Genomic DNA, 26,336 nt, shown 5'->3' on the forward strand with positions numbered 1-26,336 from the left:
AAATATAGAATGTTTTTTGTTGGGCTTTTAAAACTCTTCATAATCTGCCTCCTTCTGACATTTTCAGTCATCTTAAATCTTACTCCCCAATAATATTCCGTCTCCCAACTCCATGTATTTGCACTGGCTATGCCAACGCCTGGAATACTCTTCCTCCTCATCTGTGTCTCCCAGCTTTTATGACTTCCTTCAGGTCTTACCTCCTGCAATAAATCTTTCTCAATTGTCCTTAGTCTTCGTGATTGTGTCAAATTTATCCTGTACTTTATTGTATAGAGTTACCTGCATGTTGTCTCCTTCAACAGACTGTGACCTCCTTGACATCAGGGACTAGTTTTTGTCTTTCTTTGTATCCCCAGGGCTTAACACCATGTCTTGGAACACAGCAGGCATTTAAATCTTAGTTATCTGCCTGATTACAATGATAATAATTAGGGTTAGTAACCAGAAATAGCTGGGAGGGGGACAGTGGAGGACAGATAGTCACAAGAAAGGAGGAAGGAAAAGCAGAGAAGTAAATAAACAAATTTTTGTCCAAATTGTCTCAGGTTCTTCCTTTCCTAATCTCGGTTTAGGGCCATACTTCTGCTTTTTGAGTAGAGCATCAGAAGGACTTTTTCATAAGGGTAAAAGTCAGTTATGGACCTGATAGGAAGTGGGCTCACCATGATGGTCTGACAGTACAAGAACCCTTTTCCTTAGAACCATGGAAGTCCAGAATGAAATACACACCAAAGAAAAGGAGAAGTTGATGGGGACCATTCGGGAAATGCAAGAGGCCAGTGATCACTTGAAGAAAAAATTTGAAACAGAAAGTGAAGTCAAAAGCAGTTTCAAGCAGGAAGCATCTCGTCTCAATATGGAAAACAGGGTAAGAACTGTTGCCATTTTTTCAATGTGAGATTAAACATCTGGATGGCTTGTAAGAATGGTAAGAATTCTAAAACCCAGAACAAGCTGAGACTTGTCTTTGCTGACAAAGATAACATAAAATGTCATTTATTTCAAAGCTTTTTGGGGGCAAAGGGGAAAGATCAAGGAAGGAAGAGGCCTGCTGCTTGGGTCAGATAGGTTTGTGATAATCATGAAGAGGAAAAGAACAGTTCTTCATTTGCTTCTATTTTTCCTGTGAAAAAGAACTCTCGGACTGAGAAATGTGGCAAGTCCAAGGATGAGAATCCCTGGGCACGGGGAGACAAAAAGCACGACTTCTACAAAATTTCAGAGTATTTTAACAGGGGAAGGGTGTGTATGGACTTCAGTGAGACCTTGAACTAGATAGGGAGAAATATTACATCTGTATTCCTGCTAATCTTTGACTTCCTTGGTAGTCTTACATATTTTATTTCACACATTTAAAAGCATGATTTTATTCATCCAAAACCATATTCATAGGCTTCCCCAGACTTCCAAAGGGATCCGTGACACAAAAAGGTTAAGAATCCCTGCTGTAGGGGAAGAGAGGGTTGGATTGGAGTGAAGAAAAGTAACATGATGAGTTTGGGAGTACGGGCAACCTAATTTCTATCCCAAGTTCTTCCAGCAGTTAGCTTTGAGCCCCTCTCGGGTCTCAGTTTCCTAATCTATAAAATGTGAGTAGTCAAATGAATTCACCTCTAAAGTGCATTGAAGATCTACCATTCTGTGATTCTCAGTGTCTACTTAGAATAAACTGTCCCAACACACAACCACAATCCTAGTCCACCAAAGAAGCAAGCACCTTTTGTGGTGGCAGGTCCCTAAAGCACTTCTTTCCTCTCTACAGAGTAGGCTGTAGATATAGGTTAGTTAAGATTATAAGTCAGGGGTGTTCTGGTAAGTGTTTAAGAACCAACTCTATTAGGAGAGAAAAATGTACCATGACAAACGTTTTAAGTTTAATGCATTATTAACATTTTCTCCATCGCTCCTTCAAGTGTAGATAGTTAGCAAAACAAGAAATCAAGGCCTGCTCTGTGGTGTGCCACTTACCAAGGTGCAATACTTCTGCTGAAAATTGAGCAATCGGCTCCAGCTGGTTCCAACACAATCCACCATAGATGATCCTGATGTGGGGGTACAGCCTCACTAGTAGCCAGCCAGTGTATCAGAGCCAGCTCTCTACCACAGATTAAAAGGAAGCTAGTTACTGGATTCCCTCTAAAGGATACCTAGCATTCTGTCAAAAGGGTCCCTTTATAGGTATTTTAGGATGTAGGTGTGGCTGTGTATGTGTGTATCCCTGTATGAACAGTGTTTTTAAAGGGGAAATATTTGGGTCAACATCCTGATCACTTTACACTGGCATAGCATTAGAATCTGGAACCAGAAGGGGCCTTAGAGGTCATTTAGTTCAACCCTCTCATTTTATAAATGAAGGAACTGAAGACTGAGGGGGAGGGTGGTAGTGATTTCCCCTCAGTAAATAGCAGAATTAGAATTCAACCTAGGACAATTAGTGACATACCAAGAGCCCTTTCTTCTCCATCACACTGTATTGTGTGTGTTGGTGTGTGACTGTATATTTGTATGTATATTTTGATGATTTTCTATTTGGATGTGAAGATATGAGAGAATATATGTATGATGAGTGTGATTTTTCCTCTATGTGCCTTCTGTGTGTGTGTTTATGAATCTATCTGTCTGTGAGTACGTGTAATATGTTCTCTGTCAGTGATTCTCATAGTGGTCAGAGAATCTCCATAATCTCTGCATCCTTCTATCTTAAAGGTACCCATCTCCCAGTAAAAGTAACCAAGCCTAAGGAGGTTATTTAGCATTAGTTCTTCTAAAAGAGGGTAACAAGCATTGTCCAGGAAGCAATCACTGAGCCAGAGAAACATCAGCTCACAAATGACCCCGAGGACCAATGGAAATAAATCCTATTTTTCACCAACAAAAAAAACATCTAAAAGAAATTTTATTACTACAACTGAATCTTGACTCTTTTTATCAGTATAGCATGGGAAATAGAGTACTGTCAAGTGGCAGAAAATAAAAGTGATTTGTTGCCCAACCTGGGATCATAAATCTAGAGGGGAAAGGGGCCATGGAGGTCATCTACTGCAACCTCTCCATTTTACAGATAAGCAAACTGAAATCCACAGAGTTTAAGTGGCTTGCACCAAAGTCACACAAGGGATGATAGAGATAGGGTGCCACCATTGCCTCTCTGCATAGGGGAAGCTCAAGTTCAATGTATTCATGTTCCCAAAGCTGTAGAATCACTGGAGAGATCTGAACCAAGAAAATAGTACCCACTTTCTCTCTAGATCTCTGAGTGTTTTTTCCTTTCCCAGAGGAATTCCTCCCTGGGATACATACATACAAGAGGTAATGACTGTATGAAAAGTAGATTGACAGCATCAGTACTTCCACTAAAGGATTTAGGGGAACCACATAGTGGAAATGGGGTTGCATTGATTTGACTGACATTCCTTATGGTGAGCTCAGGGTATGATGACAATGAGTATTGTGAATGCAGATGGAGAGAGCTGGAGTGTGTTTGGGTCTCCTCCCCTCACTTTATCATGAAGAGGCAGGGTGTTCGCAAATATTGTAATCAGTACTATGCGAAGATTTACGATGCTCGAGCTCATTCACACCAGAACTGTGGAATAAGTGATGATGCACCTGTTTCAAACTCATCAAAAAGCTGTCTTCTAAGTTCCACCAGCTGAGCCCAGCAGGCATTGGTAGGCGACATCTTGTGTCAAAGGAAGCCACATTCTACAAAAACAAACCAATGAGCTTATCACCCAATTTTCTTTTATTGTTATAGGATCTTGAAGAAGAGTTGGACATGAAAGATAGAATCATTAAAAAGCTGCAAGACCAAATCAAGGCTCTAACCAGGACAAGTGAGAAAGGTGAGAGAGATTCAGGTTACTCTACTCTCAGATGGCTGTCAGTCCATCTCCCAATAGTGTCTGCAAAGGAATGGGACCTTCTTTTGTATTTGCATTTTCATATGGGACCCCCGGGCAAGTCATTTAACCTCTGTTTGCCTTAATCCACTGCAGAAGGAAATGATAAAACCACTCCAGTGTCTTTGCCAGGAAAACCCCCAAAAGGATCACAAACTGAACCACAACAAATACAAGTCTTGAAAACCAAAATGGCTTCGAAAATCAAAGGAATGCATTTTTAACTATAGATTTTCTGATGCTCTCATAGACTGGAGGGGAAATATCTAAGGGAGGCCATCCTACCCAGCACCCCTCAGGACCTACTTTATCTGTAGATACCCAATTGATCAGTTTATAAGAGCAACCACAAAGTAATTTTAACCTCTTCCTCTATCAAACTATCTTTTTTTAATCATAGAAATGAACAGGAACTAAAATTGACCTGAATTTCCTCTTTAATCTGTTACACCCCCATCCATATTCACTGTGGCCACCCTCCAAGAAAGGTTATTAGAGGGAGGTGGAGAAACCAAGGAAATGGATATTTCATCTTGAACACTGGCTGCCCAGCATAATTAGGTTTTCTTCCTCATGTGTGCACACCGCGTGGAAAGGGCTATTGACCCACTATCCAGTGGTTTTTCTTGTCCTTCATTCTTCGACTACTCTACTGCATGAGACATTGCTGACAACCCAGAACCGATTTGTTTTTCCCTGTGGCATCTCTGACTCTATTTAATACTCCCTTCTCCCATTTTATTTAGGAGTTTTTCTGCTTCTTTTTTGTTTAGGGATGAGTTGAATTAGATAGTCTCTGAAGTGCCATTAACTCTAAATCTGTGATTCTCTTTCCCTTAAATATGATCTTCCCCCTAATATGATCTTCCCCCTAAATATGATCTACCCTAAATGCGCTCTGCCCTCGACTCCCTGAAAGCTGGAGGGTGTCCATAATAGGGGAAGTGGGAGTAGTCTCCATTTGGTTAGCTTTTGAATGTACTGTCTGGCACTAGACTTGTATGCTTTTCTGACTGCGAAATTCTATTTCCAGCCAATGAGGTACATGCTTCTTCAGAACACAAAGAGTACATCGGAATGATAGAGTATAAGAAGGAAGATGAAGCCAAGCTGGTGCAAAACCTCATTCTTGGTACCTTTCTTGGACACTTGGGATATTTTCATTAGGCTTAGGAATTTAGATATTAGGCCAAAACCATAGTGACCAGGGATTGATCACCAAAGAGATCTTTCACATTCTTTCCTCCCCACCCCCTTCATTTATTGTCCCTCCCTGCCTTCTTTCCCTTCCCTTCCATGTGGCCTTGGGACTAAATCCCGCCAGGACCAAAGATAGTCTAAGGAATAAATCTTACCCAGGAATTTCACATGTGATTAACCCCCCATAGTGGTCACTGCTGCTTTTGTGCCCCTCCTCCTTTCTGAAAAAAACGTAGTCTGAGGGAAGGTGGGATGAGCTAGGACTTCAGACTCCTGTTCAGGCCTTAAATGCATGGAATTTGTGGGGCAAAGTAGACGCGATAAGTCAGTTGCACTCATGTCTACAGGCCAAAGAAAGAGTTGGGCAGGACTCTGGTCAGGAAAAAACACACCAAACACCATTGCCATCTGTCATATTAGAAGAAATTGGAGCAACCATCATTTGAACAAATACTAGCTGTGATTCTAATTTTCCTCCCTCCGTCACCCCGTAGATCTGAAGCCACGTGGCGTGGTTGTGAATATGATTCCAGGCCTGCCGGCTCATATCCTCTTCATGTGTGTACGTTATGCGGACTCCCTAAGTGATGTCAGTATGCTGAAGTCCTTCATGAATGTCACCATTAACGGCATCAAGCAGGTTGTTAAGGTACGAGCAACATTTCCTCCCAAATTTGGGGAGGGGGATTCCTTCCTAGGCTATGACTTGGGTTCAGATTCCAAATTTCAATCAATCATGTGACCATGGGAAGTCTTTCAGCCTCTGAGGCCTCATTTCTTATCTGTAAAAAGGTGGTAATGATATTTGTACTCCACATCATGGTGGTGAGATAAAGAAAATGCTTGTAAATCATAAACTGTGAGTTTGTTATGGTGGCAATTGTCATTAATTTAGGATTGGAGGAACTAAACAACATGAAGGAAATCTCCCAAAGGAACAGGAAGAAATATGAGAGTTGTTTTCTATAAGATACGTTTTACTTTTTTTTTTTAAATAGGCTTTAAGGGAGAGTGGCTTATTCTTCCCTCAGCCAATCATTAGGAATTTCTTGTGTCCCATTGATTGGAGAAGGCTTCAATTTAATCAGACTCCCCTGATCCACCTTACTTACATTAACTCAGTGCCACTGCAGTTTTTATGTGGGGAGACAGAGGAGGCAGGGAATGGATTTTTTTTTTTTTTTTTGCATAGCCTCAGAGGGCAAGGTAAAAAAATTAAATTCTGGTTTGTCAGCAGTGTCTCATGTAACAGAGCAATGGAAAGGAGGTAGATTTCTGATCAGTGTAAAGGAAAAAATGGAATAGGCTGCCTCAAGGAGTTAGTGGCTTGGCCCTTTCTAGAGATCTTTAGCAGGGACTGGATGATTCTTTATCAGGATATCATAGATGGGATTTATTATGTGGGTAGTAGGTTGGATAAAGCAAATGTGTCTCTGGATAAATGAAATTCTAGTACAAGCAGCTTTTAAGACTAACCTAGCCTCTCCATTTCTATCTTGTGTCATCCTTGCTGGCCACCCAAGTCCTTCCTTCATATATAACTAGAGGAAAATGACTAATATGTTGAGTGAAAATGTCTTGTTTTGCTAAGAAAAGTAGATTTAAAGAAACTGATAGGTAGATCTTTAGCTTGATCAATTGATAGACATACCATTAGTTCGATAAATGCCCTCATTTTTCTTTTAGTCAAAGGAAAGATGTAGAGTGATTATGTTAACATGCTAAGGACTATTATGTACATAGAAGAAGGTACAGACTTATTTTGCTTGGCTATAAGGGGAAGGTCTAGATATAATGGATAAGGGTTGTAAAAAGGAAGATTTAGGCTTCCTAATAATTAGAATTATCCAAGTAAGTCAGTAGCTTGGGCTGTCTTGAGATGGCCAAGACATGTTGCCTTCATCTAAGGCCTTCAAGCAGATGTTGAGCAACCACTTGTTGGTTCTTTGGTAGCAGGAAGAAAAAAAACAAAAACTCTTGTAGTCTATGACTTGCTTAGTTGTCTTGTAAGAGTCATTGATCTAACAATTTTCTTATGATCTCCTGGTGGCAGCATTCCTTACTATGACTCAGTTTCTATAACTGGCATCTCATCAAATTGGCTACAGAGCCATTTTACTAGGCAAAGAATGCATGTCTTGCTTTAGGTCTATTATCAAGCCATGCAAATAGAAGAAGAAGAAGAAGAGGGCTACCCTGAATGTTCTGAAGCCAATCCTTGACTTTCCTTTACGCAAAAAGAACAGTTTCTTATATTTGTGGATTCCTTTGCATTTAATTAAAGATCTGTCTTGTTTGATGTAGCAGAAAATATTTCAGAAACAGCACAGAGTGGATGAAGTAGATTTCAGTTCAAAAACCACCTTTAAAACATGGATTGTGTGATCCCAGGCAAGTCAGTTAACCTCTTTGTGCTGATGGAAAGCACTAACTTCATGGAGGCCCAGGAAGGGCTTCTTGTAGAAGGTTGAGTTGAGACTTGAAGCCAGGAGCCAGCAAGCCAGCTGTGTTTCAGTCATATATTAAACATATTCAGGGAGATAGCCATAGGAAAGGAACTTTTGTACTATGAATAATTGTCCACTATCTGTCCTGTAAATTCAGATTTTCATATATCTTGTTGAAGTAGGTGAATCTTTATTTTCAGCACCAAAAGAGTGCTTTATGTCAGAAACCTAGAGCTTCCCTATTTTTCTGCATTGAATTCTTCCACACTAGATATTTATAAAGTAGAAGATATGCATGCATTATACTTTGAAGACATTGGGATTGATCAGAAATGAGCAAAAATCCCTTCCTTTCTTGCATCTTCAATCTCTCTAGTTGTCCTGACTTGTTCTTCTCCATCCTTAAACATGTCTAGGTCTTTTGCATCTTAAAACAAGTCTTTACTTGCCCTCTTTTGGCTGTTTGTCTTTTTTTTTCACTGTCAGACTTTTCGAATGAGTAATCTACATTCACTCTTTCCACTTCCTCAGTGTTTCCACCCCCACCACTCTCATGAAATGAAATTTAGTGAACTCATTCTCCTTAATCTTTCTGCAGTGCATATGACACAGCTAATTATCTTTCTTGAAACTCCCTCCCTTGACTTCCATGACACAATGTCCTGATTTTCTTCCTAAAACATTAACCCCTTGTATCCTCAAACTATTAGAGTTCTCAAATCTCAGATATAGGTTCTCTGGTCTTCTCTATCTCTACTTTTTCCTTTCTAATTATTTTAACTATCATTTCTAATACTGCTACACAGAGAGCCGTAAGCTCACTGTAAGGAAAAACTGGTAAGTGCTGCTTGTAGAGATAATGGATTGCCCCTCGATGGAGGTTTTCACAGAGAAATCTGATAATGACCATTTATCAGGGACGTTGTAGAGGGGATTTGTTACTAAGTGCGACTTAAACTAAATGGTTTCCAAGATCCCTCTGAAATTCCGTGGCTCTGTTTTTTTTACCTTTACCTTTGATCTTGCTAAGCTTTAGTTCTCTTATCTCCAACAGCCTAGAGAACACTTGTATGTACACGGTTACCTCACACTCAAAACATACCAAATTGAACCAATCATCACTCTCCTTCTCTGCCTTCTAAAATGGATTCTTCTACTTAACTTCTCTATTTCATAAGATTATAAATTTAGAGCTTGTAGATCTTAGATCTTATACTACAATGCTCTCAATTTTTCCCTTTTCCTTTTCTATTAAAATAATATTTTATTTTTCTTCAATTACATGTAAAGATAATTTTTGACATTCTTGTCTTAAAATTTTTGAGTTTCAGACTCTCTCCCTCCCTCACTTTCTGAGACATTAAGCAATTTGATATAGGTTATACATGTTCAATCGTACAAAACATAAGTAAAAACAAAAATAAAGTGAAAAATAGTATCCTTTGATCTGCATTCAGACTCCACCAGTTCTTTCCCTGGAGCGGACTGGCATTTTTCACAATGAGTCCTTTGGAATTGTATTGGATCATTGTATTGCTGAGAAGAGCTAAGTCATTCACAGTTGTTTATCATATATTACTGCTATTACTGTGTGTAATGTTCTGGTTCTGCTTGCTTCATTTTGCATTAGTTTGTGTAAATCTTTCCAGGTTTTTCTGAAATCAGCTTGCTCATAATTTCTTATTGCACAGTAATATTCCATTACAATTATATTCAACTTGTTCAGCCATTCCCCAATTGATGGGTATCCCCTAAATTTCCAATTCTTTGCCACTAACAAAAGAGTAGCTGTAAATAGTTTTGTACAAATAGGTCTTTTTTCTTTTAAAAAAAAATCTCTTTGAGATCCAGACCTAGTAGTAATATTGCTGGATCAAAGGGTATACAATTTTATAGCCCTTCAAACATATTCCAAATTTCTCTCTAGAGGGTTGGATCAGTTCTCAACTCCACCAACAGTGCATCTAATGGTCTCATTGTATAAAGAAAGTGAGTCCCTAAGAGGTTAAGTGAATTTTGCAGTGACATAAAAGGAGTGTCTTAAGTGGAGTTTGATCATCTAACTGCAAAGTCAGCACCACCATTATCCCAAGATCAAAAATCTCAGAATCAACTGTGGTTCTTAACTTTCATTTATAAATCTAGTCAGTTACCAGGCTCCACCAGGTGACACAGTCCATTACTGCTATTCCATGATAGGTCCAGGTCTTTTTTACACAATGCCTGCATCACTCAAAAAAGCCTTCTGTTTAGTCTCCTTTTCTCTAGTTCTTCTCCCCCAACCAAGCTACTATATACATGTATATATATGCATATATGTATGTATGTATCTAAATACATACATACATACATATATATTATATGTAAAGAGACAGAGAAAGAGACTGACTCCTGTCAGATTGATTTTCTTAAAATATGTCATTCCATTGTTTAGAAAGTTCCATGGTTGGGGTTTGGGGTTAGACAGAGGACAGTCTAACTGTAGGTAAATTATACTAAGAGAAAGGGCAGCCCATTTCCCCACCAGCTGATGACCTCTCAGGTCTTGCCGGCCAACTTCCAAAAGGACACGGACCAGTATTCTTTAGACCAGAGGTGTCAAATGCCCACCAGATTAAACTGTAATTGGAAATATTTATCATAATAAAGATACTATAAAACATAGATAATATTACATTTTAAAATTAAGTCAATATGTGGTCCACAGGGATCCTTGTGTATGAATTATTGGCTCCTGTTTCTGTTTGAGTTTGACATCACTACTCTACTGTAGGAAGAGAGGGTGTCCTTTTGAATGATGGTGTCCTAAGGCAGAGTCCCACCAGCCCCGACCCAATACTAGTTTGGGGAAGCCATTGCAAATAATGGATTCAGCATGAGGCTTGAAGTAAAGCAAATAGATAAGTCCAACTAAAGCAAAGAGGAGTTGGAGATAACAATAACTCTCATGGATATGACACTTAAAAGTGCTTCCTTTAATTCTCACAGTAATGCTGGGATGTTGCCAGGGTTGTAAAAGGAGTATTTGAAGCAGAATTTATACCCAGATTTTTTTTTTAATACAAGTGTAGACCTTTGTCTATTCTGCCATGTTGCTCCTCAGTTGTGGAAGCTTTCAGCACCAGAGAAGTTTAGGTTTTATCCAGCAGATAATGGGTAATCATTGGGGATTTTCAAGGGAGGGGGAGTTACACAAGGGAAGCTATGTTGTAGTAGGATTAATCTGGAGGCAATACAAAGGGTTAATTGGAAGGGAAAGAGACTGGAAATGTGACCAGTTAGCGTATTATTGCAGTAATACAAACACATGGTAATGAGACCTAAACTATGAAAATAACCATGGAGATGAAAGGAGGGGAGCCAGGATTTGGTGAATGACTTGGATGGTAGGGAAAAAAGAAAGGGAGGGATAAACAGTGGCTCAAAGATTTTAAATCTGCGTGATTAAGAGAAAGATACACTTTAATCCCCTTCACAGCTCTATGATCCAGTCTTTCCTCTGAGAATAGCTTCTATCTACACATCATACATGTTGAATGGACATCAATGTTTGCATGTTATCTTCCCTCCCATTAACTCCTTAAGGGCTGAGATTGGCTTTTTACTTCTCTTTGTGTCCTCAGGATTTACTATACTGTCTGAAACATAGTAGGCACTTAAATAATGCTTGTTGACTTGCTGATTACAGGAATAAGAATGTTGGAAGAGAGGCAAATTCACTTAGGCGCTTAATAAATGTTTCTCAACTGACTCCACCCCTTTCATCAGGGTTCTCTAAATAATTTTCCCATTCATTGAATATGTAATATCTATGCTCTCACTTTGTTATTTGATCACATATTTCACTGTTACTTAAATATCTCATGGGTATTTATCTTAGCTCCTGAGCTAGCAGGTAAATTCTTATAAGGCAAAGACTATGTGCCACCTTTCTGTTGTATCTCCTTCAATGTCCAGAACATTACTCTGCACATAACAAGTACTAGATAGATGTTCAGTAGACTTTAAGGAAATATTTGTTTAATGAATGAATAAAAAGTATTTTAGCCCAATGATTCCTTAGGGTACTGGTTTTCAAGTCACCAGGTAACTAGGTGCCCACACGGGAAAGATGATGAGCATTAACATGTCTTGGAAACACTAGCATTAGATGTTGCTAACTGTGTGCCCTCATCTTTCTCTAGGAACATCATGAAGATTTTGAGATGTTGTCCTTTTGGCTTTCCAATACATGCCACTTCCTCAACTGCCTGAAACAGTACAGCGGAGAAGAGGTAGAAACTAGCTACCTCGCATTCTACAGGCCATTCTAAGCAATCAAGCAGGAACTGATAGAAGGAATGTGCTGATACTGTTGAGTTTTGCTGCTGTAATGACCATAACAATACCATCTTTCATTCATATCTTATGCTTTTCAAATCCCTTTGATATGTTTTACCTCAACTGATGATCAAAAATGTACTGTGAAGTATATAGTGCAAGTTACTCTTATTCCAATTTGAAAGATGAAGTAATTGGGATTTGTCCAGGTTCACATAGTGGGTTAGCCACAGCCATTGGCATCGCACCCCCATTTAGTCTTCATGGCATGACCCAAAGCTCGTAGAAGCATAGATTTTTGGCTTATGTATTGATTACTGAGCTGAATGCAGAGATACTAATATTAACTTTGATATCCCTAATGGTGGTCACTGGTCTCTCCTACCTACATCACTTAGGATTTGTTCTTTAACATTTGTGAGATGCTTAGTAAGCCAACAAAGACGGATAGCGTTCATTTTAATCATCAGCATTATTTCCATAAACAACAGACCCACCTTGAGAAGAGGTGAGCTATCCTGAGGCTGGATTATTGTCTGTCATTATTGCTGATGATAGAGACTATTTTATTATCAATAGTCCTCAGGAAAAAATATTTTAAAAGTCAATCACTTGACAAATGTCATGAAGCTACTGTCAGAGGATCCAAGAAGAGAGTGAAGGGAGGTTTATTTTTATGTGTGGCAGTCTGGAAAGATCCCAGTTGTCATCCTCCACATTGGGAGAGTTTAATTACAAGACAGTTATGAAGGGACATTATACATTGGTTCTTAAAGAAGGAATGGAAGCTGGACAACCAGGCCTTGAATGACAGACTGTACTCTTAACATATCGGTTTATTTGATTATGCTAACTTAATCTGTTCATTTGGTTTGCTATTTGTCTTATACATAAGCAAATGCGTTATCCACTTCCTGAAAGAGAGGTAGGTGATGGACTCAGAGACAAGATTGAGACATGTTTTTCGACATGACCAATGCAGTCATTTGTTTTGCTGAACTATACGTTTTTATAAATAGAAATTTGTGGTTTTGCTTTCCCAAAGAGGGAGTGGGGTGAGAAGGAGATCATGCACCTAAAGTACCCCAAAATATAAAGAAGGGTCATAATAGAAGCTCATGATCAAGTTAGTGAATGAGTATATTGGTTATCTGTACGTACTTAATAATGTCTATTATAATATCAGAGCACATGGTCTTCTAACGTTTATTTTCCCATAATTGATTTTCAGGAATTTATGAAGCATAACACTCCACGTCAAAATAAGAATTGTTTGATAAATTTTGACCTTTCAGAGTACAGACAGATTCTCAGCGATGTGGCAATACGGATATATCATCAATTTATTATTGTAATGGAGAATAATCTTCAACCGATGATAGGTAAGATAGGACTGGATAATCAGCTAAAATGTGACAACATAGATGATATTTGGGTATAGTTGAATAGTGTGACATATTTTAATGGTGTAAGTAGTTTATTTTAATCTATACATGTTTTTTTTAATTATTTATAATGACCTCATAATCTATAAATGGGATCTCATTACTATTGATAATGTATGTCTTTTAAGAAAACTTTCACTTTTTACCTGATTTTTTTCTCTATTCTTAAAATCTCGATGTACTTTCGGTAATTTACAATATTTCCCCCTATTCTTTGATTTTAATAGTTTCAAGTTAGGAGTAGAGTGTTTCCATGAAAAAATTTTCCTCTTTCCTTCTCAGAAAGATAAAAGAAGATGCCCCAAATCTTACATTTTAGATCCAAGGGATCTTGGAAGCTCTCTAGTCTAACCCATACCTGACTAAGGATGCTCTCTGTAAGATCACTGAAAAGTGGTCGTTCAGCTTTTCTTGAAGACATCTATAGAGAGAGAATTCCTCCTCCAAAAATAGCCCATTCCACATGTGGATAGCTCTAATTATTAAGGATCATCAAGCCCAAATCTGATTAAGTGCAATTTCTACCCACTTTACCTAGTTTTACTTTCTGAAGATAACCAGAACAGGTCTTTCCTTTTTCCTTAGTCATTCCACTCCCACCCCAGAAAAAAACATCATCTCCTTAGGTTCAACATCCCCAGTTCCTTCCATCATTTCTTATATGGCATGGTCTCAAGGTTCTTTACCATTTTATTATTTATTAAAATATTTAAATAAATATTTATTATTTATTATATGATTGTTGATTTGTTCCGTTTGCAGTCCACTAAAACCATCAGATCATTTTCATACAAACTTCTGTCTAGCTGACCTTTCTGAATATTATACTTGTGAATCAAGAGTATAAGACATCCCTATTAAATTTCATCTTTTTAGATTTGTCTTCTTGAAGAATTTTTTTGGATTCTGTCATCCACATCCATTTAGCACCACGTTCTTTATGGCCTCATCTAAGACACTGATAAAGATAACAACCAGTACTGGGCTGAAGACATAGCCTGTTGACAGTACATGAGAAACATCCTTCCATGTTGATGGGGACCTGTTAATGATCACAGTTTGGGTCTGGATAGTCTACCAGTTATGAATCCACTTAATTATGTCATCTTCTTTCCACCATCTATCCATTTTATCTGATTTCATTAAATATTTTGTTGAAGCCTCTGCAAACACATATATGCATCCATCTAATTATGTACCCCTCCAACCCTCATACCTATGAGTCATTGAGCAACTTTTGTCTGTGGTGCTAATGCCATGCAGTTCAGTTTAATCCAACAAGTATTTATTATGGGGTTATTTTCAGGGATTTGCAGACAAAAATGAAATAGCCCTTACCCTCAAGAAACTTTTGTTGTACCAAGTGCAAATGATCTGTATACAGGTGTGTCAATAAAAAGTTACTATTGCAATTAGTTTCAAAACAACCTTTAGCCTCCTAAAAATGAAATGTATATTCCCCACAAATGACAGTAGCAAAAAACAATAACCACCTTGTGGTGTGAGAAATGTTTTCCATGTTTCTTTTCATATCTTTCTTCAGTACCAGGAATGTTGGAATATGAAAGTCTTCAGGGAATTTCTGGCTTGAAGCCAACAGGATTCCGTAAGCGGTCCTCCAGCATTGATGACACAGATGCCTACACCATGACCTCCATCCTGCAGCAGCTCAGCTATTTTTATACCACTATGTGTCAGAATGGGCTGGACCAAGAGCTTCTAAAGCAGGCTGTAAAGCAGCTTTTCTTTCTGATAGGAGCTGTCACCTTGAATAGTCTATTCCTTCGCAAGGACATGTGCTCTTGTAGGAAAGGAATGCAGATAAGGTAAAAACTAGTAAGCCTCTTAGCAAACTGTGGTTGGCTGGAGAGAGAAACAGTTGGGAGGGGTTGTAGGAAAAGCTTTTTAAAGCAGGGGGCACACCATATATAACCCTTTTCCATTCATTATACTGGACGTGTGTCCCATCCTGCTTGTTCTGTGAAAGATGGTATAGAACGTTAAAAGATATTAACATTTTCATTTTCACACAGGACACTTATGCTTTAACAAGCTTGATAGACCCAAGAACCAAGAATTCTAACTTTCTTTCATCTTTGCCTTCTGGGGGGTTCATTATCCCATTATTAATATTCAGCACCTACTCTATGAATAACAGTAAAGGAGATATAAAGAAGTGTGAAACAAAACTCCTTGCCTTTGAAAAATTTACCATCTTGAAGAAATGGAATGGGAAAAGCTAACTAACAAGACACAATAAGCTCTTAGAGGAGTTCAGGAGAGAAAATCGCTGTAAAATGGGATGGTCAGGAATGGGTGGGACGTGAATAGGACCTTTATGGACAGACAGAATTTAGTCTGTTGGAAAGAAGGGGATAAAGTAGGGGAAAGAACGAAGAAAGACCCAGGCATGTGCAGTGACCAGTGTAAAGGTTTGAATTGGAGGAAATAGTAGGAAATAAGATTGGGGCCAGATTAAGGAAGGCTTTGAGTACCAGACTTAGGAAATGGAACATCATCCTATAGATAATAAAAAGCCATTGGTTTTAAAGACAGGTAGATTTCCTTATTATTATTCTTAGATGCAAGGGGCTACAGCTGCATAGAAGCTATCCATTTAAAATCATTCACATCAAAGCCAACATTGAAATATCTTTCCAGATAACCTCTGTTCTACCACTAGGCAGAATGACCACTTTTTCCCCCCAGAATTCCCAAGCAGATGTCCTGCAGTGCTCTGATATGATCCAGTCTTTGTTTAAGTGAACCCAGCATCTGAATGAGTCAGTTTTAATAAACTCTCAGTCCACTGATGGGTCTTCCAACATGGCGGTGTGGTATAATGGCAGAGATAGACATACACAACCCCAAGTCCTACTGAACTTGCTTTTAAGATGCAAGACTCAGAAAGCTTCTGATCCCAGAGGTTTGTTTCTATTACCTGTCACAAAACCCTATCCAAATAGAAGAACCAAAGAAGGCACATTTATGTAGCCCTCTCCTCTGTGGACCTAAATGCTTTTTAAGGTGCTTTACAGTTATTCTGTGACTCCCATAAGATACATAGGCTTAGCGCTGTTATCTCCATTTTGGAGCAAGAGACAATAAGGCACAGAGAAGGTGAATAATTTATCCCAAGTTACAAAGAGAATTAGTGTAAACGCCTTTTGTGTAGAGAGTATTTCGCTCTTTATGTTTGTATACACAGTGCCTGGTATTTAATAGGCATTTAATAAATGCTTAGTGATTGGCTTCAATAATTAATAGTGAATATAGTTAATAGTTAACAATATTAATAGTTAAGATAGTTAATAGATTATCTCTCAGGCCTCTGAGTTCTAACCTGTGATGCTGTGAGATAAGAAGTCTAGATTTTAGAAATGGAAAGTGCTAAGGCAAGGGTGGGTAGGCAAGATGCTCTGGGTGAATAGATACGACGTGTGAGTGAGTGAATTAAAGGAGTTTGCACTAACTCATCAATCAAAACAGTTTAACCCCAGGATAGAGCTGAAAGTTGAATAGATTGAGACTCTTAGGCAGGGGATGGGGCAGGGAGGCATGGTATCTATACTCTACAACATTTTAAAATTTTCGAAGTTCTTTGCTCACAACCCTATGAGATAAGAGTATGAAAGTGCTATCAATATTATTTTATAGATGAGAAAACTGAGGCTCTGAAGGTTAAATAACTGACTTGTGCTTACACATTTAACTAGCAAATGTCTCAGTGAGGAAACTTAACTTCAGTCCAACCTTTTATCTCATTTTAAAGTCAATAGATCAAAAGTTTTCTCTATTTATGCCATTTTAATTTTTATATATAATTTTGTTAAGCTTTTTCCTTTTTTTCTCTTTTCCAGCTTACCGATAATTCGCAACAACTATTCCTTCCCTTTAAGACTATTTCCCAACCCCTTAGGTTTTACCATCCCCTGCTCTACTATGGTCATGAGGATCTCATATGAATTATGGCATTCCCCCAGTAAGCCCTGACTCATACCCAGAAGTGTTGATATGACTGCCTCTTCCAAAGGGTTGTAAAAAAAAAAAAATAGAACGTGCAGAGTTCATGTTCACATCTGCTTTTGTTCCAGGTGCAACATCAGCTACTTAGACGAGTGGCTTAAAGATAAGAATTTGCAGAACAGCGCGGCAAAGGAAACTCTGGAACCACTTTCTCAGGCTGCCTGGCTGCTCCAGGTCAAGAAGATCACCGACACTGATGCCGAGGAAATCTGTGATCGATGTACTTCACTATCTCCTGTACAGGTAACTAGACATTCCTTACCCCAGGCACTGTCAACTGTGTTCCTGAATTATCCCAGGGGAAACAGCCTAACCAGATTCTCCGTTCCTACTGATATATCTTTGGAAGAAAATACTTTCAGGTCCCAATGACTGAATTTCTATTTATTCCCTCCATGATTTTATTTTCTCATTTCTTGGAAGGTGAGGTAGGGATCAAATAGTAGCATCTTATCAAACTGTATTGTTAGAAAGAAAAAAAAATGTAATGTGACTTACAAGCCACCCGAACCATTATTTGGATCAGATTATACCTTTTTCATGGTTTATTGTCATTTTGTGTGATGTTTTCAGATCATAAAGATCCTTAATTCCTACACACCTATAGATGACTTCGAGAAAAGAGTGACTCCATCCTTTGTCCGCAAAGTACAGGTAAGATTCGTAAGTAGCTTTAAAAAAAAAAAAAGTATCACTTCTTAAAATGAACAGTCAGAGAGCTAATTTAAACAATTTAAGGAGACAAAGGGAGGGATTAAAAGTGGGGGAAGCGTTATCCCATCCGTATGCTCCCATGGGAAAAGTGTGATATTCAATAAAGGAAGATGAGGCATTAAAGGGAAAATGGCAGTGATCTACAGAGATTTGGTTCTTATGAAGGCCCCTCAGGAGAAGGAGAACTAGATCTCCCAGAGGCAAGGGTTAATAACGAACTGCACAAGCAGACACATAGGAATAATTCTACCCTACTGCAACATCCTCTCCAGCACCTGCAGGAACTGGTATTTTTGCAACAGTGAGGCACAACAGGGGAAAAAAAGGTACCAGAGGGCCAGTCTCTATAAGGTAATAACGAAAACTGTTTAGAAGAGAGAACCCAAAAGAGGGACCTCAAAATTAAATTCAATGACAAATAGGATAAACAAGAGCTAAATAAATATAATGACAAAGGCTCAACAGAAATCAAAGGTAAATAATGAAGAAAATGAGGGAAAGAAAATTCTTTTTAGAAAAAAGTATAGAAAATGAAAATTTAAAACTAATGAACAAAAATTAAAAGGGAGGGGAGGAAGGGGGATTCCATTTGACTATTTAACTGAGCAAAAAAAGAGGGGAGGAATAATAACCAGAAAAAAGCTACAAGCCAAAAGCCAGAAAGGAAAAGAAACTAATAAATAAAATTCCCAAACCAGGCAAGAGCCAGGGTTGGGGCGGGATATGGGGGCATGGGGGGAGAGTTTAAAGTTCAGATGAAGAGAGCCACCAGGAACAGAGCCACCTTTAAAAAAAAAAAAAAGTTAAGCTACAACAACTAAAGAAACATATGCCTGTGTTTACAATGGAAGAGAAGGGATAAAAACGTAAGTTGGGGAGGAACACCTAAATGTCATTCTCGTAACATGGATGGATTAAACAAGCCAATAAAATGGAAAACGTCACAGATGGAATAAGAAACCAATATCGTATAATCTGTTGTTTACAAGAAATACATTTTTAAAACCAGACACAATAAAAATGAGGAGCTGGGGAAAATGTACTATTCAACAAATGAATTCAGAAAAGCCAAAGTTGTAATCATTTTTCAGATAAATGAAAAACAAACCTCCAAAACATAAAAAAGAAACATTATGCTCCCTCATAATTCATCAACATTTCTAAATAAATTTCTAAATAAAACCCTGTAAGAAGAAATAGTAAGAAATAGCCCCATTTTAAAATAAGTATAGTCTCTATGCAATGCCTGAGAGGGTACCTGCCCAGAGAAACCCAGGAACCACATGAACATAATTATAAAATACTTTTTACACAAATAAAGTCAGATTTAAATAATTGGAGAAATAATCATTGTTCATGGGTGGGCGGAGTCCATGTAATGAAATTGACAATTCTACCTACTTATTCAATGCCATCTCAAACTATCAAAAAATTATTTTATTGAGCTAGAAAAAAATGAAATTCATTTGGAAGAACAAAAGGATAAGAATATCAAAGGAATTAATGAAAAATGTAAGAGACAAAGGTTTGGCAGTAATTATCAAAACTATCTGGTACTGGCTAAGAAACATAACGATGGATCAGTGGAACAGATTAGACTGACACTACACAGTATTAAATTATCATAGTAACTTTATGTTTGACAAATGTAAAGATTTAAGATATGGGGATAAGAATTCACTATTTGGTAAAAAAAAAAAATATTGGGAAAATTGGAAAGCAGACTGGCAGAAATTTGGTATAGATCAATATCTTCCACTTTATCAAGATGAGGTTAAAATGGATCCATGACATATAAAGGGAGATATAAGAAAACTAGAACATGGAACATATTGCTTAATTTATAAACAAAGAACATTATGGGATACAAAATGAATAATTTTGATTACATTGAATTAAAAAGTTTCTGTACAACTGAAACCAATGTAGCCAAGATTAGAAGGAAAAAGGAAAATTGGGCGGTGGGGGAATTTTATAGACACTTTCTCACATAAAGGTCTCACATCTCAAATATATAGAAAATTTTGTCAAATGCATAAGAATATGAGTCATTCCTCAATTGATAAATGGTCAAAGGATATGAACAGGCAGTTTTTCAATGAAGAAATCAAACCTATATATAGTCATATGAAAAAATACTCTGAATCATTATTGATTTATGCAAATTAAAATAATGTTGAGATGTCATCTAATACCTATCAGATTGACTAAAATGAAAGAAGCAGGAAATGACAAATATTGGAGGGGATGTGGAAAAATAGGACATTAGTATACTTTTGGTGGAACTGTCAACTGATTCATTTTGGAGAGTAATCTGGAATTATACCCAAAGAGATACAAAACTGTGTATACCCTTTGACCCAGCAATACCACTATTAGATCTGTTTCTCAAGGTGATCAGGGGAAAAAGAGAAGAACCTTTATGTTCTAAAATATTTACAGCAGCCCTCTTTGTGGTGGCAAAGAACGGGAAATTGAGGGGACGCCTATCAATTGGGAAATAGCTAAACAAGTTGTGGTATATGACTGTGATGGAATACTACTATGCTATAAGAAATAATAAGCTGGTTGATTTTGGAAAAAATGTGGAAAGACTGGCATGAAATAATGAAGTGAAGAGAACACACCAAGAGAACATCATAGTTAGTAACAGCGATATTGTCTGAAGAAAAATTGTGAATTACCAAGTTATTCTGAATACTATAAATACTCAACTATAAAGGACCTGTAAAGGAAGGTGCTACCCACCTCCAAAGAAAGAATTGAAAAATAAAAATACATGTAATCTAATTTTACATATATTTATAAATCTGGGTCAAATGGCAGCCTTCTCCAGTGTGGGGTGAGAAGGGGGAAGGAGACAGTCCAAAACTTAAAATGCAACAAAAACATGCTAAATTTTAAAAAGAAATTACATTATGATGAAAGGAGCCACAGATAACAAAACAATATCAATATTAAACTTATATGCTCCACATTCATAAAGAAAAACATTAACTGGGCTACATAAAGACAGACCAATAACACGATAGTGACAGGATATTTCAGTGTTCTCTCTCCGTTTTGGATAAGTTTAACAAAGAGAAAATGTAGAACTGAATAAAATCGCTAGAGAAACTAGTGCTAAAAGATTTATGGCATCTTCTGAATGGGATGGCAAAGGAACGTCACCAAAAGGAACTTTTACCCAAAAAATGGCCCATGAATTAAGCCACAGGGATGCTACAAACAAATGGAAAGAGGCAAAGACTAAATATATCCTTTACAGACTATAAGACAATAAAAATGGCCACTGTTTCAGGGACCACACTAACAAAGGACACAGACTCAAATGGAGACTTAACCATGAAATCGTAAACGACAAGTGTTCAAAGAATAAATCATAGGAGTAATATGTGGAAGACAATTATGATGAGACAACATACCCAAATTTCTGGGATGCAGCTAAAGAATGCCTTGAGGGAAAAATCATATCACTACAAACATATGTTAGCAAAATAGAAAAAGAGGGCTAATTAATTGAATATATATATTTTAAGTTAGAAAACAAATAAGGCTACAAAAACAAAAACCCATAGAAATGGTAAACCTGATAAAATTGCTAAACTTTTAGCCCATTTGATTAAAAAGGCAGAAAATCAAGTCCCCAAAAGGACGAGGTAAAATCACAGCATAACCAGGATGAAAAGAATAGTCAGAAGATCTTATGCATTATATGCTAGCAAAAATGAGAATACAAAAATAATAGAGGAGTACCTTCAAAAATATGAAAATACCCAAACTGAAATCTTAAATTATCCCATCTCAGAAAACAAAATAGAACAAGATGTAAAGGAAATAATAAAAAGACTCCTGGTCCTGAAGGATTCACAGGAGAATTCTGTCAAACTTATAAAGAACAGTCGGTAATGATTTATTTAGAAAATTGAGAAAGCACCCTAGAGAATCCTTTTGAGACAAATATAGTCCTTAAACATAAACCATGAAAGGATTAAAGTGGAAGAGAAACTATAAATCAATATCACTAATGAATATCAGTTCAAAAATTTTAAACAAAATTCCATCAGCCAGACTACACGATTTATCCAAGCAATAATTTACTATGACCAAGTTGGATTTATACCAGGGATGCAAGGATAGTTCAACATTAGGAAAACAATGTAATTAATTACATCAAAGTACAACAGTAATTTATACTAAAAACTCCTACAAAGTATAGACATAGGAAGATTTTTTTTAATATAATAAAAAGCTATCTAAAACTAAAAGTAAGCGTGATGTGCAAAGGATCTACACTAGAACCTTGTCCAATAAATGTAAGAATAAAGCCAGAATGACCCAACTATTATTTAAATCCTTTTGTAAATGTTAATGACAGCAATAAGACAACAGAAAACAATTAAAGGCATAAAGATAGGTTAAGAAGAAATAAGGCTATCTTTATTTGCTGATGACATGGTGGCATACTTGGAAAATCCTAGAGCATCAGCAAAGATATTAATCCAGACAATAGTTTTAGCAAAGTTGCTGGCTACAAAATGAACTCTCAAAAATCATTGCATTTCCATATAAAAATGACAAAATCCAAGAAGCAATGAGAAAAGAAAATCCTATTTCAAATAACCACAAAACGCATAAAGTATTTAAGAATAAATATACCAACATACATAAAAGGCTTGTATAGCTTCAATTATAAAGTGCTTCTTAAGGAAATAAAGACCAATTTAAATAGCTGGAGGAATATTCCGTGCTCATGGCTGGGTCATGCCAATATAATAAAAAGTCAATTTAATTTATTTAGGGTTATTAGCATTTAATGCTATACCAAATTATCAAAGGAATACTTTCTACAACTCTAGTTATACCGTAAAGCAGCAATCCTCACAACCATTTGTTTTTGTTTTAAAAATAGAGAAGTAGATCAGTGGAGCAAACTAGACAAGGAATAATCAGAAACAATGGAATTAACTGTTCAATAAAGTGGGAAACATAATTACTTAGGGAAAGAAGTCCCTATTTGATAAAAATTGCTAAGGATATTGGAAAAGTCTGGCTTAAACCAACATTTTACACTAGATTCTAAAATACACTGTAAATGGATATGTGATCTTAAAGATCAAACTATAAGAAATTAGATCATATATGTCTCAGTCATGAGTAAACGATAGAGGCCATTGCAAAAGATAAAATAGATAACTGTGATTACATGAAACTTAAAAGCTTCTTACACAGGCAAGAATGATGCACATAAGATAAGAAACGAGGTGGTCAAAGGGGACATATTGTTGCTTTAATGGAATCCAAAATTTAGAAATAATTAACAAACAAACACACATAATCAAAAACCATTCCCAGTAGAAGTGTTCAAAGTCAGAAATGTTCAAAGTTCAAATAGTTCTCAAAAGAACTGCAAAATATTTACAATCACATGAAAGAATTTTCAAAATCACCAATACTAAGAGAAATGCAAATCAGAAGAAGTCTGAGGTTTCACCTCACACCTTGCAAATTACCAAAATGATAAAATGTTGAGAGAAGGGGATTGTGGGAAGATAGAATTACTGATGAAACGTAAAATGATCAAACCATTTTGGAAAATAATTTGTAATTATGCAAATAAAGTGACTAGAATGTTCATATCCTTTGACCCAGAGATTCCATTACAGGATTTGTAGCCCAAGGAAGCCATTAATAAGGAAGTCTCTACATCTACCAAAATATTTATAAAAGTACTTTTTGTGATAACAAAGAATTAGAAACAAAATTCCCATTGATTGGGGAGTGTCTAAACAAATTGTGGCATGTGAATATAATGGAATATTATTACTGTGTTGTAAGAAACGATGAATGTGGTGAATAGAGAAGGATGACAACAGCTACACGAACTGAGGCAGAGTGAAGTAGTCAAAGCCAAGAAAACAATATACATGACTATAAAAATATAAATGGAAAGACCCTGCTGCCACATACACAAATCAGAAGTGAATGTTGAAAAATTATAAAGAACAAGCATGACTCAAAACTAGAGATATTAAAGGTTGCTTCAACTCATCTCAGAGGTGGAAGGTTTGCACATATTTTTTTCAACGTATCTCTCAAGTTGTGCTGATTTTTCTTCTTTTTCTTTTTTTATATGAGAGTGAAGAAGGGATAGTGGGGAAAACGGATGATATAAAAAAGCATAAACAAAAACTTAGTTAAAAAAATAAAAAAGTAAGCTCATAGGATCCTCCATAGGATCACTAAAAGCATCCTCAGTACAACTCCAGCAGCAGACAGAACAAGGCTGATATGTACCTGTTCCTATACAATTTTGATCTCTTCTGACAGGTCTCCTTATTTTGAAAGTTTTTCATTTCAGTGTAGCTTGGCGACTGAATATTTGGTTTGATGACATGTATTTAAAATATTATTAAATTTTTACAGATCAATGTTCTCCAGGTAATTGTGGGCAACAGTTTAGCCTTTGATAATGGTCCAATTCCAGTAGAGTTTATTGGTTGAGTTCTTATGGGTATTTTAATGCTTATATGTGTAGAATGAGAATTTGTCTGTCAGTTGATGAAAGACAGTAATCTTCTGATTTATCATTCTAGCTACCGGTCTATGCCTTGCTGAGTGTCATTACTGCTGATATTATGTGTAAATGAGAGAGATGAGTAGAGAAGACCATAGATTCTAGACTGCTAGCGCAAGGAAGAAGCATTAGTGACCATTTAATCAAATCCGCTCATTTTACAGATGATAATACTGAGGCCCAGAAAGTTGAAATGGTTTGCCCAAAGTCACAGGTAGTAAGAAATGCCTGGGTTCCAAAGCTGCTGGCAAGCTACTGCCCTGAGCCAGGGGGAAGACAAGAGGACCTTTCTTGTACTGGTGTACATTGAAGCTGTTTCAGTTCTGAGGATGGGGAGGAAAGGAAGGGAAAGAAAACATCTCCTTGTAACTCTTTTCTTGTGTTCATCCAAAGCATTTGAATGCATTTTTTTTAAAAAAAAGCTTGCCTTTTGAGGCTTCATCATATGGGGTGACTACGAAGCCTCATGTTGAATCTTTCTTTTAGGCGAATGTGGTGTTTCTTAAATGAATTGGAAAGGATTTTGCCTGCTTCCTCCAGTTATTTGGAGGAAGTATATACTAGAGAAATTAGTTCAATAAAATCTCGAATATCTGAGGTCTTTTCAGATTTGGACTTAGAGTTGCCCTATGGCAATTTCTGTTATAACAAGGGGTAGTATTGTTTTGTAGAAAGACTTGGGCTTGAGCTCTACAATTTAGCAACTTTGTGACCTTGAACAAAGCACTGAATATTGCCATTTTCCTAACTCTGTAAAATGGGGGCGCTAATTATTACACTATGTTATAGGGAAATTGTGGTGAAGAAAGTGTTTTGCCAATTATTACAGGGTCTAACTAAAATCTCTAGCAGTAACTAATGAATCTGAAATTTTCTTGGAAGAAAACACGAGCTGTCGTTAATAGTGAGAAGTTAGAAACCAGTGGAATTAATCAGTCCCCTGAAGATTGAAAGCCTAGCCTGAAACAGAGCATCTAGTGGATCAAAGTTAACGAAAACAGTGTAGGAAGTACTGAAAATAAATATATTTATGTGTTTCCGTTGGAAATTTTAGATATCCAGCAAAGAAGAATGAAAGCGTTTATTGATGTTCCCCTCTTTCCTTTGGCTCTCATTTCAGGCTCTACTAAATAGCCGAGAGGACACAGGCCAGCTGCTGTTGGATGCCAAATACCTCTTTCAAGTCACCTTTCCCTTTACTCCTTCTCCACATGCTCTGGAAATGATAGAGATCCCAAGCAGCTTCAAACTGGGCTTTCTCACAAGGTTATGAAAGGAGAAAGAAATAGAACTTTTGTCTCAAAAGTTAAAAATTAAGTTTAAACATTTGGAGATTGCTTTATCAATTAATATGTGGTATACTTTGGAATGTGATTTGAAAAATAGAACGAGGTCCCACCAAATTGGTACCATTTCATCATATTTCTTGTTAGCAAAGCCTTCTCTCACTGAATTGTGGACTCTGTACCACATTTTTTCCAAACCTGTCAACTGTGACGGATGCATTTGGAATCCTTGCCTGTTTTTAATGGAATACCCAGGGCATTTGTTTCTTATCTCATTTTCCTTCTGGATCAGAATTGGGACAGATACGGCTCTATACCATAGGAAGAGAGATCTTTGAATCTACTACATTTTCTCAGATTACTGAATTGAAAGTCAAAGTTCTAGAAGTTGTTTCCTCAGCAAAGAGAAGCACTAG

At 37.0% G+C, this 26,336-nt stretch overlaps 1 protein-coding gene across 1 annotated transcript in view; it reads left to right on the plus strand.

The window, feature by feature from the left end:
• The window catches only part of MYO5C (myosin VC), a 145,810-nt gene extending 119,723 nt beyond the window's left edge, over positions 1–26,087 (plus strand). The window contains exons 32-41 of the mRNA XM_072622955.1: positions 703–871; positions 3,761–3,848; positions 4,939–5,037; positions 5,600–5,754; positions 11,737–11,826; positions 13,104–13,254; positions 14,861–15,143; positions 17,412–17,586; positions 17,917–17,997; positions 25,755–26,087. Coding sequence (XP_072479056.1) covers positions 703–871; positions 3,761–3,848; positions 4,939–5,037; positions 5,600–5,754; positions 11,737–11,826; positions 13,104–13,254; positions 14,861–15,143; positions 17,412–17,586; positions 17,917–17,997; positions 25,755–25,907 — 1,444 coding nt within the window. The 3' untranslated portion in view covers positions 25,908–26,087. The remainder of the gene's footprint in view (positions 1–702; positions 872–3,760; positions 3,849–4,938; positions 5,038–5,599; positions 5,755–11,736; positions 11,827–13,103; positions 13,255–14,860; positions 15,144–17,411; positions 17,587–17,916; positions 17,998–25,754) is intronic.
• Positions 26,088–26,336: the final 249 nt, after the last annotated feature.

Source organism: Notamacropus eugenii, chromosome 7 (assembly GCF_028372415.1).
Source record: "Notamacropus eugenii isolate mMacEug1 chromosome 7, mMacEug1.pri_v2, whole genome shotgun sequence".
Classification (NCBI taxonomy): domain Eukaryota; kingdom Metazoa; phylum Chordata; class Mammalia; order Diprotodontia; family Macropodidae; genus Notamacropus; species Notamacropus eugenii.